The sequence below is a fragment of the Drosophila pseudoobscura genome, chromosome 2 (assembly GCF_009870125.1).
Source record: "Drosophila pseudoobscura strain MV-25-SWS-2005 chromosome 2, UCI_Dpse_MV25, whole genome shotgun sequence".
Lineage (NCBI taxonomy): Eukaryota > Metazoa > Arthropoda > Insecta > Diptera > Drosophilidae > Drosophila > Drosophila pseudoobscura.
In genome coordinates this window covers 25,749,900-25,770,052 of record NC_046679.1, presented here as the reverse complement: position 1 = coordinate 25,770,052, position 20,153 = coordinate 25,749,900, and the positions used below count along the sequence as shown (strand labels likewise).

Here is a 20,153-nt window from a genome sequence, read left to right as displayed (position 1 = left end):
CGAAAACGAGTTTCTCTGAATGTTTTCTCTCTTATCGGAGCTCTGATAAGCAGTACAACCAACTGCATAGCGATCCCCACCTTTGTTTGTATTCTTTGTTTTCGCACGGGAATCTGACGTGGCCCACAGTACTGAAAGCAGAAAACTAAACATTAAAACGAGGGGGAACGTTGTGAGTTGCTGCTGCGACCGCAACTCTACATTTATATCCGCTACATTAAGCGACAATGTGTGCATGCGGGAGAGATATAAAACGTGTCTGAACATGTCGTCGGACGCTGCGTAGCCACTGCAAATTGATCTGTTCCTTTTGGCTAAAAAAATGATCCGATCTGATCCAGATACAGCAATCTCATTCTCTATGATTGTGCGTTTTTAGTTTTCTAGTATCTTCATGGATGCCACAAATTTTCGTCCTTTGTGGGGGCGGAAGTGGGCGGTGCGATGTTTTGAAACATTCCTGTAACAGTGACATATCACAGAAGTCTGGGTCCAAAACATCGTTGCTCTAGCTCTTATAGTCTTTGAGCACTAGGCGCTAATAGGGACTGACAGACGGATAGACAGACAGGGCTCAATCGACTCGGCTATTGATGCTGATCAAGAATATATTTACTTTATGGGGTCGGAAACGCTGCCTTCTGGACGTTACACACATCCATTTGCACCACAAATCTAATATGCCCCAATACTCATTTTGAGTATCGGGTATAAAAAGCCAAAAAATATTATGTGTACCTTGATTAGCCAACTGGAAATCGCCAAGAATTGCAGTTGTTGCCAAAGTCTAAGCAGTTCCGTGCTTAATTAATTCAGCATTGTACAAGTGGAAACTTCTCAACCGACAACCGAACGCCGATCCAAGTAGACAGCAGCCCCCTTCCGCGGACGAAGCTGGGTGCAAGTAAAAGGTAAGAGGCCGATCCAGCTGCAAGGCCATCCAGACGGGGTCGAGTCTAGACTTCTGGTTACCAATACAACCAACAGCACCACCAACACCACTCATGAGCCCCTTAAAACATGCTTTTTTCATTACCAGCAACAAATCAGGCATGTAGGAACTTACAGCGTACGACTGTGCCTGTAAGGCTGTTGGACTGCGTCTAACCCTTTATTTTGGTCATCAGGCATTCGGAATTTCCAAGTACATATTGTGACAAGTGTAGAAAAAGCTGGATATTTTTTAGTTGACAAACATCGCTGACGTGTTCCGCAATTGTTAAAATATTTATGTTTGAACAGAATTAGATTCAATAGCAGCACTAGTAAAACCAAGAAATTTGTTTTTAATTGTGTCAGTTACAGCCCAAAGCTCTCGAGAAAGGTTTGAGCATCTACGCCGCTTGCCGCTGCTACCTCCCATACCTTCTCTGGTCTGGCGGACTGGTTTTCAGCCAGAATGGCCCTACCGGAGGTATCACTTTTCCTCTCGAATGGAAGTCAAGGTCAGCGAATTACGCACGAAGCTGCCATCTGGGAGATCAAGTCAAGTCAACAATACAGTGCTATCGGCGAAAATAACTTGTTCGCGGCGCGGACTGATCCGATCCGATCGGCTGGTTGGGCTTGGCGGTAGCGTTAGAAAAGAAATCATAAATATTTATACTGTCCCGTTGAGACCATTGACGCTCCAAAACCGGTGGCTATGCATGGTGCGGGTCCACATCGACGGCAGCGCATAATTTTCCCATTTCGAACCGGTTTCATTTGGCAACATTTCGTCCGGGACGGTACGGGACGGGACGAGGTGGAGTCTCGCTTTTGTTCGCACTAGTATGAGTAGTTGGTCGCATTTATTTTTACTCATTTCTTTATCAGTGTCGATTCGGCCTCTTTGTGTGGTTAACCAAGCAATCGGTTAAACCGCCGCTTTCCTGCACTCTGGCTGAAAGGGCATTGTGTGCTCGGGGCTCTCACAGGGAATATTCAATACATATGCATCCCCGTTGGTTAGGCATAGGTTGTGACCCTACCAAGTTTTCTGCAACAATTGAAAATCAATTAATTGCTAATTGTTCAGATTAATCATCTGAAAAGCATACAAATAATGTCGTTATTAAAACAATATGAAGTTAATAAATAATGCGACATTGGTTTTTAACTTTAATTATATTACAATGTTACTGACGGGATGGCCCTTATGGCTATTGTCATATTTGCCAATGTAGTTGTTGTTTTTAAACATTTAAACATGCTTTTAGATACAATGCACATTGATTTCACCCTGATTACACGGAATTTATTAATTAAAATTGTGTGCCTCGACAGCGCCTACTCGACACAGCCCCGAGACGGATGCCTTCAAAATGCCAAAGTTGACTTCGTTCAATTGGAGAGTGCCAAAACAAGTTTACCGCATGCCCACCCGAAATTCGGCATCATTTACTTCGCGAAAAGGGGGGCAAGCATCGACTCCCAAGTGAGATTCAAAACTCTCCACAAAAAAAATTTTCCCTATCTCCCCGCTTACCGTTAGCAGGAGCCCTTATGCATGCAGATGAGAACAGGGAAATCAATGAGATAATATTATATCTTCCTAAAACAACATCTTTTCGTCTGATGCAATGTTGTGGAGAGTACACAGGTACATACTTATCATCGCAACGTGGCGTATGCGCGATAAACATAATCTGATCTGGCTGGAAGTTTGTTTTGATTCAGTCCACCCACATATCTAGCTCAGTAGAATAGTTATGTCTCCATAGCCCGAATGGTGGGAGAGTTTTCGGATTACAAACTTTTCCGAAGAGCAACGTCGCGCTCTCTGCCCGTTCCAACGGCATCGGCAACGGCCACAAAATAAGAATCAGTAACCGCCGAGTGAGTTCGTGAGAGAGTGTGTGCTCGGTCTCGGTCTCGGACTCTTTGACATTAACGATCGTGGTGGATCGGGCCATCGGCTGTGGCAGTGTCAGCTCCGATGCCAGTCTGTTGTCTGCGGCCTATAAAAGAGGCACATTTAGAGCGCGTTGCTTTCCGAAGTGAGCTCAGTGTTAATTCGATAGCAAAGTTGGCTAGTTGTGTGAGCGTACCCCGACCGATCCGATCCAAACCGAACCATTGCCACAGCCACAACCAGTTACGCCGCCCAGTCAAAGACAGGCAACTCGACTCGAGAGCCAACTCAAAGCTGTTCATGTGAGTTCAACACAAGTGATGTGGTCCCTGCCCCCAAACAGCGGGGGGACTAGTGGAGTTGGACGACAGGTGAAGGGAACAGAGCAAAGAAAGTGCGGGCGTCTATTAAAAATTCGTGTTGCAAGACGACACCTGCTTGTACCTCCCTGCCCAGAGTGGTTGACGCGGTGCGACGCGGAGCGCATTCCAATCGGAATTCTGAGTACTGTGACATTGCCAGTTTCGTTGTTGTTGTGGCCGGTGCCAGCGCTGCAAACTCTAATTGAATTATCGTAAATACTTGTAGGACTATCAAATCAACAAATACACATACATTATCAGAGCCGAGATGGTGTTGGGCAACACAAAAACCCGCTTGAAAACCCAAATTGCGGTCAAAATTCGTTTGTTCCTCTTATGTAAAATACCTGTTCGACCTGCCGGCGGTGATTGGTCTGCCACTGCCGTTAGCTAAAGCAAAGGGAAAAACAATCAAAATCTAAAAATAACCAAAAAAAAGGCGATTTCAAAAGGCAACTCCCACCCAAGTGGCAGACTAGCGGCGACCTATTTCTCGATATATTGCGCGTGCATGGGCATGGTCTCAGGCTCAGCCACCACGAAATGCAAACACAAAGCCAAAGCCAAGCCAAGCTGTGTTTACAAAGCAAAGTTAGCGGCCTGTCCTGGGCCAAAACAAGGCGATGGCCCGGCGACAGAGCGTTGCCGATAGCTACATATTTCCATGTGAATTACATTTGAATTTTCCTTTAATTGCGAGTACTGCTTCGACCTCTTCATGTTTGTTATCGACACAGATGCACAAACACAGCAATAGACAGCAGTCTATTTATAGTTTCCCGCCGTGTTGAGGCGAAAGTAATGGGCTGATAACTGACTTCTTGGTTCCCATTAAATTGATATAGTTTCCGCTGTCTGTCAAACGTAATGCTGAAGTATCTGACGATCTAAATGCGTTGAAAAGCTGTACACAATATTCGATACAACATTTATGGAAAATTACTTACGGCCTGGAAACATTGCTATTGTTTGCAAAAACCAAACAATATTTATGTAAACACGAGTTTTTGGCGTATACAGGTACATTCAATAAACGCTTATACCTTATGGGTGGTAGCGTCCGTTCTAGTGCTGTTGAAAATGACTTCTACTGAAGAGCTCTTGTTTCCGCTTTGGTGCAAGTACTGGACGGCAATACATCCTCAATTCGATTGATACATCCGTTTTGGAAAGCCATCTTTTTGGCCTTAGAGTCATATAAGTGTTTATCTACTGTCTACGATCACTATCAAATCGTAAGTGTGCTCTTAGGGAAACAACAAATAGTGTCGTAAATTTTAGTTGTCTGCCTTTGGAGTTTGTAACTTTTTATTGCGGGGTAAGACTTTCTTTGTCGCTGACTTTCCGTTCTTAAAATTTCTTTGGGCCTAGCATCTTAACTGTTGGCTTTCGCATACTGTGGAAGTGGAAGAGAGGAAGCAGTCTGTTTGCTCTGATAAGGCGATAAGAATGCGTTTAGTATTTGTGACAAAGGCCGACATCGGGCCAAATGATTCATAATCTTAGCTAGCGGCAAGATTTGTTTACGCACAGGTGTACTGTGTGTGAGTGTCTCAGAGGTACTTTCAAATGAAATCAACCTGCAATTGTACGATTCGAGTGAATTTCCGCATTGTACAGTGTAACCATTGCAACAGTATCAACAAAACAATTGATATAGTAAATACAATACAATACGTATGCTCGACAGGGGGGTAACAGGGGTTATCAGGGGGTAACCCTGATAAAATTTATAGCGCATATGTGCTGTAAATATAAAACTAAGCGCTTTGAATCTCCTCCGATAATGATGGTATTAAGACAGTTAGCAATGCTCCTAAAGACACTGAAACCACATTCTGGTAGGCGAGGCTTCACTATGGCTGCCATTGCTGCTATGGCAGTTTGAGAGGCCGCGTGGCAGTACACGGACGCGGACCCAAAGAAGGTTTCTCGCGGTCCAACTGCTCCTCCAACCCCCTCCCCCAGTGAAGCACTGGCACGCATAAGGATTGGGCTAGAAAAAAATCCGCAGAGCAGACCAGAATGGAGCAGGCAGTGTAGTCTGTATTCAAGAATCTGGAATATTGAATACAAGAAATTGCCATTTGCGGCAACTGAAGCGAGCATTCATTCAAGTGCTGGAGTAGCGAGGAGGCCGCCGGGAGGGGAATGAGAACTTAAACTGGAACTGAAACTAAAACAGAGACAGATCCAGTGGAGTTGCGAAGTCAATGGCAAGTGAGAGCAACCAGTTGATAACAAACCCATCCTGGAGCTCGAAACTATGCTCAGATATCCGCATTTGTTTGGAAAATCTCACCTATTCGCATACTCACATACATAAATCTATTACGTTTATCATTATAAGCCCTCGTAAGAATGCACTTTCGTACTTGGAGTATTTACAGCCATCAATTAATAAAAATTAGTATCCACATATATACATATGTATGTAAAAGGTACATTGATTTGTTTCGGTCATCAAACCATGTCTTTTCTTATTACAGATACCCTCTGGAACGTACTCCGCAACTTCATCAGATAACCTGTTACAAAAATCATGTGCGGTAAGTAACTGAAGTGTGCGATGAAAAGACATTCCATGAGAATTGGATCATTGATTCATGATTCAGCATTATGTATACTGGAGAGATTCGATTTCTCAGAACAACGAACTGCTGGACAGCCATCCTTGAATCATTAAAATTTAAACGCAAGTTTACATCTGGGCCAGTGCCAGCCCAGATCTTGACTTGAAACCTATTGCGCAACGTCCGTGGACGTCGATGGCCTTTCTCCGAATATGCCCAAAAAATACCTCAAGTGATCGCCCACAGTGACCGGCCCGAAGCCGATGCCGATCTCGATCTGGATCCCGGGCTCCAAGTCCGAGTCGAAACTGGTTTCTTGGCTTACATGCAAATTTCCTCACAACTGGTTGGGCCTGGGTCCCCCCCGCTCGATTGGCATGGCTCTTGCCAAATGTGTTTGCTGCAACTTAACTTTTCTTTATTCATACACATATGCAAACTTGTATGTATGAAGAATTGTACCTATGTACGTACATAGCATGCATGGTATAGAGCAAGGCTTATGTGAAAGACTAATGCTGTAGAGCATTGGTTGTAGTGTGCAAAGCAATGCATTTATTCAAAGAAATTCTACTTATTCCACCTTCAGGAATTTTCGCGTACCTTAATTACTTGACGCCCAAGTCCCGCCTGGAGGTCCTGGATCTGCTGGTCACGGGCTTGAAGCGTCTGGAGTACCGTGGATATGACTCGACAGGCGTTGCCATCGATTCACCGGACAGCAAGAATATTGTGATGGTTAAACGCACGGGCAAGGTTAAGGTTCTGGAGGATGCCATTCTAGAGCGTAAGTATGCCAGTCAATGAAGGATAGTCAGAGCAGTTTCCTAATTGGACTGCGGCTCGAATTGGATGCTTTCAGACTTCAGCGGTGGCGAGTACAGTGAGCCGGTGATGACCCACATCGGAATCGCGCACACCCGCTGGGCCACGCACGGCGTGCCTTGTGAGCGAAACTCGCATCCGCACCGGTCAGACGAGGGAAACGGATTCGTCGTGGTCCACAACGGCATCATCACCAACTACAACGACGTGAAGACCTTCCTGGCCAAGCGTGGCTACGAGTTTGAGTCCGACACCGACACGGAGGTGTTCGCCAAGCTGGTGCACCACCTGTGGAAGACGCATCCCACCTACTCGTTCCGTGAGCTGGTCGAGCAGGCTATTCTGCAAGTGGTAAGTGTGCGGAGATAGTCGCGATAGTGGGTTCCGTTGCGCTTGATTTATCACTCTTTATCACTCTTACAGGAAGGTGCCTTTGCCATTGCCGTGAAGTCCAAACACTTCCCCGGAGAGTGTGTGGCCTCGCGCAGGAGCTCCCCCCTGCTGGTGGCCATCAAGACAAAGACTCGTCTGGCCACGGATCATATTCCCATTCTATATGGCAAAGGTAATTGGTCTATGACTTGGACTTGTCGTGCCACTGCCCTACCGTTCTCTGTCGCTGTCAGCACACACCTTTCCTCATGAGCAATATCCTTTGTCTTGTCTTCTATCTCTATGTAAATAACTGTCTGTGTCAAATGTGCTCGTTCCTTCGTAATAACCAACGCCGCTCGTTCCTGCCGACACTCTTGAACTCTGTGTGTATCGGTACCACCCACAATCCGACTCTTCCGCCCTGTCTGTGGTGCCGATGCCGACCCGTAGATGACAAGAAGCTGACCTCCGATCAAGGTAGTCCACTGACTTGCCCCTTAAGCTTATCAACCCAATAATCTTCAGGTACTGGGCGCTCTGTTAACTACTGTAAACCGAACTAACAAAAACCAAGCTTGCCTTCCTCGTACAATACTCGTATATGACTAATACAATCTCATACGTCGCCTCTCCTCTTGTCTCTCTTCCATTCCCATTTGTATATCTTACCACTCCACTGAACTCCGGTAATTATATAACACTTTGTTTTGTTCTCTCGCATTCGTTTAGACCCCGACTCCGGCAAGCCCCAAGGTAAATACAATTTTAAATACTTTGATTACGCAAATACGAAATACTCGCACACTTGCTTGCTTGGTTCTGGTCGGGTTCCGGTGGTTAGACTTAGACTTAGACTTAGACCACCCACCCCTTGCCTACCATTTGCCCAATGCTGGCTCAGATTCCAATGAATTCTTGGGTTTTTTAGGGGATCAAATAGTCGGCAAGAGCGCTTTTTTGCAATAAATAGTTTTAGTTGTTTTTTCTGTTTTTTTTGGTAATATTTTGTTCATATTGAATATGAATTCAATTCCGACCAAATTATATTTATAAAATTGCAAGGAGAGTCCTGAAATGTCTTGTCGGTAAACTGAAGTCTGTGCACATTCCATAAGCTGTCTGTGAGTCTGCTGCATTTCGTTTTCCATCCGATGGCAGGGGAAATGGGAATGGGCAAAGGATTTAAGCGAAACTCTTTAACCTTGAAGGCTTTGAATACGAGAGCTTAATATCTTAAGGTGAATTCCGACGCAAAGTGAAAGGGAATGAGTTTTTGTTGTGTTTTTAATACGTAGGCTGTTCAATCATTCAGATTCATTTTCAAAGTATATTTAAGCCAAAACTGAATCACTATCTGCACGCACAGTACGCAAAAGTAACATATACAAGTATTGTATACAAGTCACAACTAAAATGGATTCTATATGTATCTGTGTGTATGTATATGTACCGAAAGTTATCCTTTTCAGGACTTACACTGCATACCATCGCACTGATGCTGAAACTAAATTTAATAGGCGATATTATTGAATGTAATGCTGTTTCATTTCCGCAATGATATTAGAAATAATTTAACTTGGCAACTAAATGGAATCCAAGCTAAAAATGGGGGTTGCTTGGTGGCGGGCTTGCGGGAGGCGGCGCGATATTTGTGGGCAGCGAAATGCGAATGCAATTCTTGATATGACGATATTGATGATATTTCCACGTATTTATTTTCGTTTCCCCACTCCGCTGACTGCCCCTCTCGCAAAACTCATTCCCAACACAAACACACAATGCCACAAACACTCCCACACACACGCCACAATGCACGCATTTCCACCGCCATCGCCTTGTCCTGTCTCGTCATTCATTGCGCTGGTGGACTGGAACTGCAACACAACACGCAAAACGCAAAACTCAACACGCAACACGCAACGCCATCAATGCCATCGCCACCGCTGTATCGCAACTGTCCTGGTACGGTCCTCGTAAATGCTACTACACTCGCCCTGCAACTGTTACTGCAACTGCAACCGAATCTATGTCAACGCCATCGCCATGCCAAATTAACCAATAGATATTCGTCCTCATGGACAAACTCGTGAATTGCCAGTGTTGCCGCGCTCAGACAGCACCTCAGAGTTCATGCCGCTGGAGGAGAAGGAGGTGGAATATTTCTTTGCCTCGGATGCTTCAGCCGTGATTGAGCACACCAACCGGGTCATCTATCTGGAGGTAAGATATGAATCTATTTTTGATTGTAAAAGTGCATCAACTGAGCTGCATGAACAAGTTCTGATGTATTTCTTGTACTTAATATATTCACAGGACGACGATGTAGCCGCAGTTCGTGACGGTACATTGAGCATCCATCGTCTAAAGAAGAGCCTGGATGATCCGCACGCACGTGAAATTACCACCTTGAAAATGGAGATTCAGCAGATCATGAAAGGAAACTATGACTACTTCATGCAGAAGGAGATCTTCGAGCAGCCGGACTCAGTGGTCAACACAATGCGAGGTCGCGTCCGCTTCGATGGCAACGCAATTGTGCTGGGTGGCATTAAGGACTACATTCCGGAAATCAAGCGCTGTCGTCGCCTTATGCTGATCGGATGTGGAACATCGTACCACAGTGCAGTGGCCACCCGACAGCTGCTTGAGGAGCTGACCGAGCTTCCTGTCATGGTGGAGCTTGCCTCCGACTTCCTGGACCGCAACACGCCCATTTTCCGCGACGATGTGTGCTTTTTCATCTCGCAGTCCGGCGAGACAGCTGACACTCTGATGGCGCTGCGGTACTGCAAGCAGCGAGGAGCTTTGATCGTCGGCATCACGAACACAGTGGGCAGCAGCATCTGTCGCGAATCACACTGCGGCGTGCACATCAATGCCGGTCCGGAAATCGGCGTGGCCTCGACAAAGGCCTACACCTCGCAGTTCATTTCGCTGGTGATGTTCGCGCTGGTCATGTCCGAGGATCGGCTATCGCTGCAGCAGCGTCGCCTCGAGATCTTGCAAGCGTTATCCAATCTCGCAGACCAGATCCGAGAGGTGCTCAAGCTCGACTCCAAGGTTCAAGAACTGGCCAAGGATCTCTACCAGCACAAGTCCCTGCTGATCATGGGCCGCGGCTACAACTTCGCTACCTGCCTAGAGGGCGCTCTGGTAAGTAGCTCCCCCATGGATGTCGATTTTTCTCGTTATCATATCCATACCCTTTCACCCTTAACAGAAAGTGAAGGAACTTACTTACATGCACAGTGAGGGCATCATGGCCGGAGAGTTGAAGCACGGTCCCCTAGCTCTGGTCGACGACTCCATGCCAGTCCTGATGATCGTGCTGCGCGATCCTGTGTACGTCAAGTGCATGAACGCTTTGCAGCAGGTCACCTCTCGCAAGGGCTGCCCGGTGATCATCTGCGAAGAGGGCGATGAGGAGACAAAGGCCTTTTCTTCCCGCCACTTGGAAATTCCTCGCACTGTCGACTGCCTCCAAGGCATCCTCACCGTCATTCCCATGCAACTGCTCTCATATCACATTGCCGTTCTGCGGGGATGCGACGTCGACTGTCCTAGAAACTTGGCCAAGTCTGTGACGGTGGAATAATAACCATGCATGAGATCACTCACGATCACCCAATATACTTCAACAACTTGTGCGCCCCTTTGCCAGGCGACCATTTGGACTCCTACCATAATAATCTCCACACATATTGGCATACACATTCATGCGAGTATCGCGTCGTTGCACACACCATTTGTACTACATCACAAACACTTTTACACATACAATTGTACTCATCGAGATACAGACCATCAGACAATTATTAAATTGAAATTTTTCGTTAATTGATGTTCAAGTTATTTTTTAAACAAAGATATTCCTGGTTTAGAGCATGTAATGGTGCTAGATCAGTCGTATAAATTGAATAAAAATCTCCGTTAAGATAGAGATGATTGTGGCGATTATTGTGCTTTCAAAAACTAATCAATGGCATCAACCGCGGCGAAAGAAGCTTTAATGAAATGGAATTTTAAATTGGATGACATAAAAACGAATGTGTGCCACAAAATTACGCACACTCGTACACAAAAACAGTTCGTAGCTTCCATATGTACATGAAAGGACACGATGTTAGGGGTGCGTGGCGATTTGGCTCCATCGGCTCCACTCACTTTTCTTTTATGCGAAACTTCGGTGGTATCGCTACTAAACGGTTATGGCTTCCAGACCAGCCAAGCCCTGCACCGAAAACCCCGACTAAGGTCAAACAAATACTAACGAATAAATGGAAAATATAAAGTACCAACTCTCTTCAGCTTCGAACCCCCCACCAGTCGGACCTTATCACTCCAATAGCCATTGCCATTTCCATCGCCAGGTAAACGGCGCAGACGTCTCTCTCAAAATTGGGATAGAAAGGTAGGGAATTTACCTTTTATTTCCTATTCGGCTACCGCAGAGTGTATAATCTAGATTAAGCACTCGCACTCCTGGAAGCAGACGCAGACAGCAGACACAATTGGATCTCCGCCAGAACATCCTCGAGAACAGAGAGGTTGGGCAGTAAGGCAGCCTGGCAGCCTGGCAGGCATTGCGTTATTTTGTCTGGAGCCAGAGGGCCTCGAAATATTTAGGTTGATATTTCCAGAGAGGACTGAGCCGAATACTCGACGCCTTTAAGTGTATTGTTTTTTCTGGGATAATGGGTTCGTTCTCATATATTATTGGTAATTCCTATCCGAATACAGGGGCAGTTGAAAGATTGTTCAAACTGAAGCCAGATTTGAAACAAGCGTGATTTTGAATAGATTACAATTTATCTAGGTCAGGAAATTAATAAGAAGTTAGTAAGAAAGTGTTCCCGGCGTCTCTGCTAAGAGAAAGTTGTACAGAATTGAACTACGTTTCGTTCAAAGTTAATTTTCCTGTTTAAATATTAACTAGGCGGATATAGGCTAACAGATTATGCGCTTAAAGAGCTTTTCAATCCATTATCTTTCATCAGATGCTGGGCACACTGCACTTTCACTGAACTGCTTTCGCTAGCTTTGCTATAAGATAAACCGCAGACTGTGCCAAGACTAAACTGTACCCTCAAATATTATTAGACACCCTTTGTTGTTGATATTTCAGAAGAGTTTTAGAACCTAACACTCCTTTTGGGGCTTTGCAAGGTGGCTGAATGGTTAATTGACTCATCGCCTGTCAAAGGATATGGATGTGCGCGAGGATTTTGGTAAGGTCTGAGCTGTCAGAGCATTAGTCGGGGATTAACGTGTGTGCGGGCGAAATTGAATTGACTTGAATTTTCGAATATTTATTGCAGCACCCTGCCTCCGAGCCAGCCATGTGGAAAACCATCTGGTAATTGGTTTCAGATTGCTTCTAGTTTGGCGGACTTACCGAATGCCAGCACCGGTATAAAAAGGTCCAGCATTGCCAATCCCATCCCTACCGCCCAGCAATGGCGGACAGAAAAAGTTTGAAGAAACTCGTGGCTATAGTACATTCCGGTAAATTGTTGCGACCCAAGCCCAGCCATTGCATTCGGGCAGCTCAAAGCCCGCTTCCGCTTGTCCGCCGGTGTGAAAATGAAACGGAAACATATTTATGCATTTTCCGACGAGAGAGAGAGAACTTTTAGAACTGCTATCAAAACACGTTCAGGTAATAACATAAGAAACTTTTATCTCGTCCTAGTCGTGGCTATTGCCTTGCCCTGCCTGAAGAGTCCCCCTCCATGTCGTTGACGTTGTTGTTGTCGCCGTCGCCGTCACCGTCGTCGTAGTCTCGATAGTCGGCAGCACGTTCTACTTATTTCTTCAATTGCCTCATTAGGAGCTGCACTGCATATCCGGATTATGCGGCAATTGCCGTTGCCGTTGCCATTGCCATTGCCATTGCCTGCTCACTTTTCAATGTGTGCTCATCTTTTTCGTTTAAAGCTTCCGTGCCCCCAGCATATTCCAAATTGAGGGGTTTTCACAATTTTCGTAATTGTATATTCTTAAAATGTTGTATTGCTCTCTGTAGATAACTCTTCGCTGTTGTGTTGGAAACCTCGTCTCACTGGCCAAAAACCCATTTAGTTTGTGATATGACCGTTTTTATAATAGTGCGTGTATCCATAAATCACGGATCGCTTGTCGACTTTCTGCTACATACTCGTATGGCGGGAGTCCCTAAATTGATTGAGACTTGTGTGTGCGGTTCGATTGAATGGGGAGAAGGCGCAGGAGTCAGAGGGAGAGCCAGTCTATCCGTTTGATGCCCTTGATTGGTATCAAATGGAGCGAGGCTTTACGCCTTGGCTAATACTTCATCGGCTCTGGGGGATTTGTATCCCGGCATTTTCGAGACGTCAACGCCAGATGCCAGAGTGTCAATTTACTACCCGAGTTAACGTCAACAGTCGAGTCGGGTGCTCCAGCTCCAACGCCAGCTCCATCTCCAGCTCCATATCCAGCTCAAGCTCAGAGCCGGTTTCGGTATCGATTGAGGTTTCTCGATGATTACAACAGTGGAGAGTCAATTTGCGCAAATTATACTCGACACGTTCGTGGGCGCTCTGCGCAGGGAATACTCGTATCTCACATGCGTGCCTGATGGCCTGGATCTGGACGTCGTGCCAAACGTGTCCACACTTTGGACAGCAACGGGCGGGGGGTTGGGTTTCCATTTCCATAGCAGGTGAATGTTCCTCGGGGACTGTGACAAATGCTTTCGAGAGTCCCAGAGACCCCAGCCACCAACGGGGATGTGGGGAACAAACGGGCAACAAACGGAAAGTTCGGACAGCACTCTGAAATTATCTCTGGAGGAAAGATAATTGAATATATTTGCAAAGTTATCTCATTTCATTCGTCCGACTATGAGTGCTGCGCGTAAACCCGTTTTAAATATGCAACAAAAAGTTGGCAAAGTTCTTTCCAAAATAAGTTTCGTCCTGCCGGGTCCGGAACGGGAATGGGATGGGGATGGGAATGACAATGGGAATCAGAATGGTTCTGACAACGTGTGGGCGCCTTTCTCAGTGTCCTTGGGTCCGTTGGAAACCAGAGGAAGTGGAAGTCTTCGAGGGATCAGGTCTAACCTAGCTAGGACACAGTGCTTGACTGTGTTTGGGCCTGTGGAAACTTGTAGAGCCATGAATGAACTTGTTGGGCATGAGGCTTTTTAAGTTTATTCGTGCCACCTGAGAATAGAAAGTTGCGCTATAAAATCAAATCAAAACAATTCAAACGATAATTGTTATATTTTATGATTTTATTCATGAGAAAGAAAGCCAACGAAGAGACCCACAAAATGGCGTCCAGGCAGTGAGATTGGAAAACTTCCTGGCAGCGAAAATTACTCCTGCCACTCCTGCATGCACGGGGGAGTCCTCTGGTCCTCTTCGCTGCAGGATCCCACTCCCATGATTGACACTCCCCCAGAGCTAGAATAGCCGAAGTTGAATAATTGCGTTCCCCGGCCATGATATTATTTTCAGATCTCTTAATTTTTCCCTATATGAGCCCAAGAGAACGTGGCATGGCGCGTGGGGCAGGTACAGCCTTCTCCACTTTCACACATATGTATATTTACCCATACAAGTAGCATTATATGTACTCGTACTTTGGAGCATCTGTCTGCTCGCAGCTGACACTGGGCTGGGGTTTTCCGCTTCAAGTCGGTCGGTCGTTTCCGTCAGTTCTGCTCTCAGGCTCCCATGCAGCGGCAACCGCGTATCTGGTAACGGGGCTGGGAGCTGGAGTTGTGGGCAAAAACGCACAAGCAGGTTATTTGCAATTCCAACGCAAATTTTGAAACCACTGCGCGCTCAGAGCCGTGAAACGAACGCAATTCGAAACAGCGGTGCCGAGTAGCATAAACAAAGGGGCCAAAAACGAGGAGAAGAGCACAAAACTAAACGAAAATACATTCTAAAGTATTCGGCGGTTTGCTGGCGGATGCAGACAGAAGTAGACACTCGCAGTCAGACACGGCATCCGCGTCCACGTGCCAGCTGTGGCTGCCGCAGCTCGAAACAGTTCCATGGCTGCATACTGCTACACTGCTACGCGAACGGCGAGTACGCCCCGCGATGCCACAGAAACTTTTATAAGAATAATGTCGCTCACACGCGACGTTGCCCCGTTGGCGCTAATATTTTGTCGAACTAATGAACCGTGCCGCGACGCCATGTGCGTAGGTAGCCACTTTCAACAAGTGGGGAGGAGAAGGCCCAACGTGCTGTTGCTCCCCTGTGTTTGCTCACACTCTTGCTACACACACATGTCCGTACGTGGGTGTGGGTACACAGCACACCTACTCGTCTCCGTACAGCCAGGACTGTCGGAAGCAGCGGCATGCAAACATATTTATGTGGGCACGTGCTGCTGCATGTCTCCTCCGAATTTGACATACCACCATCCTTGCAGACGGGAGGGGTCCGCCGGGCCCGGGCCGGGCCGCTGCCTCTGCGCCAGTATGTACATGTACTTCTGATGCTTGTTGTCCCCGCGGCCCGAGGCTCAACAGCGAGGGGTGGGCGCACGGCGGGGGGTGAGTGACAAATAACTTTCGACACATGATGCCACAATACTAGCCATGAATTCCATTACCCGCATGCCGCAAAAAACAAGGTTTTTGACATTGAGGAATTTCTATAAAAAATCTTTTTAATATATGTATTTGCTCGATAAATTGGATTGGATTCTATAACGATGGCTATAAAAACCCCTACACCCCTTTGTCTTTTGAAATATGAATCTATCAGCATCACGTCCTTCAAAATTTCATATTTTCACCTTTTTATACCCGGTACTCGAAAAATATGGGTGTATTCGATTTTTGACGGAAGTGGATGTGTATAACACACAGGCCCCATAAAGTATATATATTTTGATCAGCAGCAATAGCCGAGTCGATATAGCCATGTCTGTCTGTCCGTTTATACGTCTTTCGTAGAGCAGAAAAATGTTGTACACAGCCTCTTGTGATATCACACTGTTACAAGTATTTCAAAGGACACAAAGATAGAAAATAGGAGAAAAAATACGAAGATATGAGAAAACCAACGCAGAATCATAGAGAATGACCATATCTAGCAGATAGCCCAATCTGGATCAGATCGGATTATAATTTTAGACAACGGCTCCAACGCGCTACTCATCTCCTTTTCTCTTCCTTCAGTGTGCGGCCTTTGGCGGAGGGGTCTGTACTGGCTGAGTATCGGCTTTATACTCGATACAATTGTATGTAGAGTCGCGGCCCTAGCTGCGACTTACAACATTCCTCGCTTTAAATAAAATTGTATTATTAAATAACTCTGCCCCATTGACATTGAGTCTTTGAAATTGCGTTCAATAAAACTCCACTCCTTAAATGATGTATTTAGTTTTTTGATTGCTAAAATAATCCTAAATACGTACAATCCTTGATTAAGGAAAACATCATTCTGCGAATAAAAATCAAGGACCTGCATCCTATAGGCGTAAAGAGTTATCCGTTTCTCTATAACTCCTCAGCAGCAACACACTTTCGCTGAATCTCTGAAGGCTTGGAACATTAAATAGATTTATTACGACAAAGTGGATTTTAGCATAAATCAGATTGTCCATAAAGAATGTCAGGCTCGGGTTTTTACAAGACTGTAATAGATAATTCCAGCGTTAATGCAACACACACTGGAGGTGTGTCCTTTCATTCCGCACTACCACCACCCGTGCATGGAGCAGTTTTGAGCCATAAAATATTTACGAATGGCGAGAAGCTTTTCAGTATTTGTACTTGGTTTACGGCCATCGTAAATTGGGTGAGCATAAAGCACTCACATCGAAACACATTTAAGTGAAGTCCTTAAAACAATTCGCCCTAATGGGCAAGACGGCAGAGACGTAGTGCGTCAACCAGACGCCGACCGATCGCTCCAGCAAAAGAAACGAAGCCCCGCCCCCAACCCTCATCGCTGACCACGTGCTCCCCAAGGTCGCTTTGTTGAAGGACATGTGTACATATTTCTGTTAGTTTACTTGCAGCGCCACCAAACTCGACATTCAATTCGATTGCCACAAGACACGTGGCAACTGGCAGTCGGTCTAGAAGCTCTCGCCTAATGGCTTCATAATTTCCAGAGCTGATTTGGCAAGGGCCAACATTCGATGGCTTAGGCCTTAGGTTAACTTGTATATTTATGGCTGTGTCATCAGATCCCAGAGCACAACATTCGTGGCAGTGATATATGAGACGAAATCTAGTTGTAAATCTAATTTTGGCAACTAACGCTAAGAGATATTTTTAATCATTTAATACTGCTAATAATGTTCATCGGCCCTATAATGGATATATAAACTCGTTAGGTATTCGATGTTAACAATATCAATATTGAAAACATTCCATGGAAAAACAAAAGCCAAAGCTAGAACGCGAACAAACGCAATCGAGTTGAACATGAGTTGCTTAATTTGAACTACGACTAGCGCAGTTGATCGGATATTCACTAGTAGCTCTGCACGGCATACACAGTTTTGTTTCGTCTAGTCAGAATGCAGATCTTGAGATCTAAGTCTTGGGTAATCCAAGTTATTCTTGATTTATGTCTGAGCCTGTCTAACACAGAAGAAGAACACAAAAGAAGAACTTTCGTGTTTGCAGTTTTGAATCGAAGTGGTTCTGCCGGTTGATGGCCTTGAAACACTGTTTTATTTGTAGCAACAGTAACCTCCAGAGAATTGGTGCACGCGTTAGAATCTGTCTACTAATCTGTATAAGCGCGGCTGGGTATAGTTGATATTTATTTTGTGGGTCCATCTTCTTCTTACAGATACCGGTTTTTATGCTAATTTTTAACCAGCAAGACGGAAAACCACTCGGCAGACTGCGGACGCACAGAGCAACCCATTGTCATTATCGTCAATGTGCGACTAGTTTGGAAACACTTCCGCGACGAATAAAGCTAAGGCTGACGGCAGAAGTGCCACAAAATTCCTCTTACTCACAAAAATATTCACAGAATTAACTCAATTGAGGCATAAAGTTTACTCTGGACGGAACACAATTAAGACTAAGTTTTAACATTTAAGCGCGGATGCTGAGGTACATATATTCAGATTTAGGCAAGAGAAGAGGGCAAGTAATAGGTGCCTACTGTGCTGGAGACAGGGCTGGGCGTCGGAGACGTATAGGAGTAGCCGGAGGGCGCTCTCGTCGTGGAGCTGATCTCTGGCAGCGCGGTGGTGCTCTCCCCTGGGATCACTTCTGTCGTACTGGTCGAGGCTGGGCGCCCGGGATGTACTGTAGGCTTTGGCGTTTCGATATCACCTTCTGTTGTTGTCGTGTAGACGGTTTGGGTAGTTTGAGTAGAGCTGTCTTCCGGAGTAAAGTCTGTGTTTACCTCTGTGGTGTGGTGGGTGACTGGCCTCTCCGTCGTTGTAGTGCTGCTTCCAAAGGACACGAATTTGTTGAAACCAAACCCGAAGCCACTACCCGACGACTTGGCCTGCAGCACGCTGTTCAGCAGCTGAATTTTGGTGGATATCAGAGTGGAGATCAGCTGTGTGTTGATGGGCGAGGCCGTCGCCGCACTTGTACTTCCGTAGCTGCCACTGGAACTGAAGGCACCTGAGCGAAGAAAATAGAACGTTACTTTGTGGGGTCCCTGGAACTAACGGCTGGATTACCACTGCTCGGCGAGAACACCTTGATGAAGATCGGCTTAGCATCCGCCATAGTGGCTGCACTGCAAAAAAGCAGAGCCAAAATTGAAATAGTTCTAAGCATGTCGTCTTCTTCCACGTTGTGACTGGCCCCGCGAGACGACGTTCTCTTTTATACCGCACGACGACGGACGGGGTCGGTCTCGTCGGAGATGCCGATACCGATGCCGATGCCTCAGCTGTTTCTGTTGTCATTTGATGATTATCGCGCGCTTAGGTTTGTGCTGTGAAGTGGCCAAGTGGCTTACAAACATGATTCAACTGGCCCTGCCCCTGGATGAGGCCGCCGCTGTCAGCGAGTGGTAAGTGGTAGGTAAGCAATCTCATTCAGTAATTTATCGTCACTATGTTGGGCCAACAATCTGATGTAGAGAGCGAGAGCTTTGACTGACATCCACATCCAAGCTTAGTTGTCAGCACTAGAGCTTATTTGACACCTACTCTGCCTTACCTACAAAGAGAACGTAAATATCGAACCAAAACTTCGAGTTTAGAGCTCTATGTCTCTAGTCTTAGATAGCTTCAAGTCAATTAAAAGCTTTTCAAATAAACCAACCAACAATTGTTGTTTCAGCTCGTAACTTAGTTGTCTATGTCGTGCAAGAATCTTTAGATTCGAAAGGAACTCCAACGGACGAAATCCCACAGTGAAAATCAGAACAAGCCGGAAAGATGTTGGGTCTACATATGTGGGTATCCACATACATGGGAAGCAATATTAATAGAAGAATCCCATTTAATAAGTGAGCGCAATTCAAACACAGCTAAGCACATTAAAAGCGAATCAGAATCATACCATCCATCGAAAGTCAGAATCCAACCAGAATAGTATGTGTCTTTCGGTTTCTACAGTCAGTTTTGGTACTCTCAACTAAGTACATTTACAACCGAGCCTTTTTAAGCATTTTTTTTTCGACTGTGCTAACATTAAATCCATGATCGCTGAATTTAAAAAGGAGTCCCTATTGGTGGTATTCCCATATGATTATTGTATAGCATACTTTTTTGATGAAAGTAAATTGTCAGAGCTGCGTCCTGGCACTCCAGAGACAAGCTACAGGAGCTAGGCATCGTTTTTAAATTGGCAAACCCTCTTGAGATCTGGTTTCACATGACGCAATTATCCACTGGGCAAATATTACCAGCTTATCCAAACTAACTCACATATACTCGTACGAATGATTGCATATCCTTCTTACATATATAAAGGGCAAATAGAATATATGCATAGCACACATACATACGCGGGCCGTGGGCCAGGGCCGGGGCCTTCCATTCTGATTCGGTCGCTTACATATTTATACAATAGACACATAAGTAGTAGTTTTATACTTTACGACAGCCGATGTTTGCCTTAGAGCTCATCCCAATGAGCCAGCCATAATTCGTTACATCATGAGCTCCCACTAGTGGACTCCCTACACCTCCACCCTCAGGTCCGCCAGCACTGGTAAAATATTCAAAGTATTGCCAAACACTTGCCGGGTTGAA

At 45.6% G+C, this 20,153-nt stretch overlaps 2 protein-coding genes and 1 long non-coding RNA gene across 12 annotated transcripts; 1 reads left to right on the top strand and 2 right to left on the bottom strand.

Moving 5' to 3' along the window:
- Positions 1-768: 768 nt before the first annotated feature.
- Positions 769-1,971, bottom strand: LOC117185187 (uncharacterized). The gene is made up of 2 exons (XR_004470767.1): positions 1,067-1,971; positions 769-1,012 (listed from the first exon to the last, which is right to left on the bottom strand). It is a non-coding gene; the product is annotated as an uncharacterized lncRNA (long non-coding RNA).
- A 948-nt stretch (positions 1,972-2,919) lies between these two features.
- Gfat1 (Glutamine:fructose-6-phosphate aminotransferase 1) lies at positions 2,920-10,808 on the top strand. Of its 8 annotated transcripts, none has more exons than XM_015182590.2 (10): positions 2,920-3,138; positions 5,688-5,747; positions 6,361-6,558; positions 6,634-6,947; positions 7,020-7,161; positions 7,422-7,448; positions 7,701-7,724; positions 9,070-9,191; positions 9,285-10,124; positions 10,192-10,808. In XM_015182590.2, the coding sequence occupies exons 2-10, from the start codon at positions 5,741-5,743 to the stop codon at positions 10,564-10,566; spliced, it is 2,049 nt and encodes a 682-aa protein (XP_015038076.1). In that variant the 5' UTR covers positions 2,920-3,138; positions 5,688-5,740; the 3' UTR covers positions 10,567-10,808. The 8 variants fall into 8 exon arrangements, with proteins under 8 accessions (XP_015038076.1, XP_003736824.2, XP_003736822.2 ...); XM_003736776.3 differs by having other exon boundaries at positions 9,034-9,191; XM_003736774.3 differs by lacking the exon at positions 7,422-7,448.
- Positions 10,809-17,961: 7,153 nt separating this feature from the next.
- Positions 17,962-18,780, bottom strand: LOC6897785 (flocculation protein FLO11). Of its 3 annotated transcripts, XM_015182587.2 has the most exons (3): positions 18,627-18,780; positions 18,341-18,567; positions 18,108-18,270 (listed from the first exon to the last, which is right to left on the bottom strand). In XM_015182587.2, exons 1-3 carry the CDS (start codon positions 18,724-18,726, stop codon positions 18,199-18,201), a joined length of 399 nt encoding a protein of 132 aa, XP_015038073.2. In that variant the 5' UTR covers positions 18,727-18,780; the 3' UTR covers positions 18,108-18,198. The 3 variants fall into 3 exon arrangements, with proteins under 3 accessions (XP_002137890.3, XP_015038072.2, XP_015038073.2); XM_002137854.3 differs by having other exon boundaries at positions 17,962-18,567; XM_015182586.2 differs by having other exon boundaries at positions 17,962-18,567; positions 18,630-18,780.
- Between the last annotated feature and the right edge of the window lie 1,373 nt (positions 18,781-20,153).

Bases quoted from the DNA above. Each gene is read 5' to 3' on its own strand.
- Gfat1 (XM_003736776.3), top strand. The intron at 7,449-7,700 runs GTAGTCCACTGA...GCATTCGTTTAG, and splicing joins GAAGCTGACCTCCGATCAAG to ACCCCGACTCCGGCAAGCCC. The intron at 10,125-10,191 runs GTAAGTAGCTCC...CACCCTTAACAG, and splicing joins CCTGCCTAGAGGGCGCTCTG to AAAGTGAAGGAACTTACTTA.
- LOC6897785 (XM_002137854.3), bottom strand. From the start codon at position 18,726: ATGCTTAGAACTATTTCAATTTTGGCTCTGCTTTTTTGCAGTGCAGCC. The intron at 18,568-18,626 runs GTAATCCAGCCG...TTCTTCGCTCAG, and splicing joins GGTGTTCTCGCCGAGCAGTG to GTGCCTTCAGTTCCAGTGGC.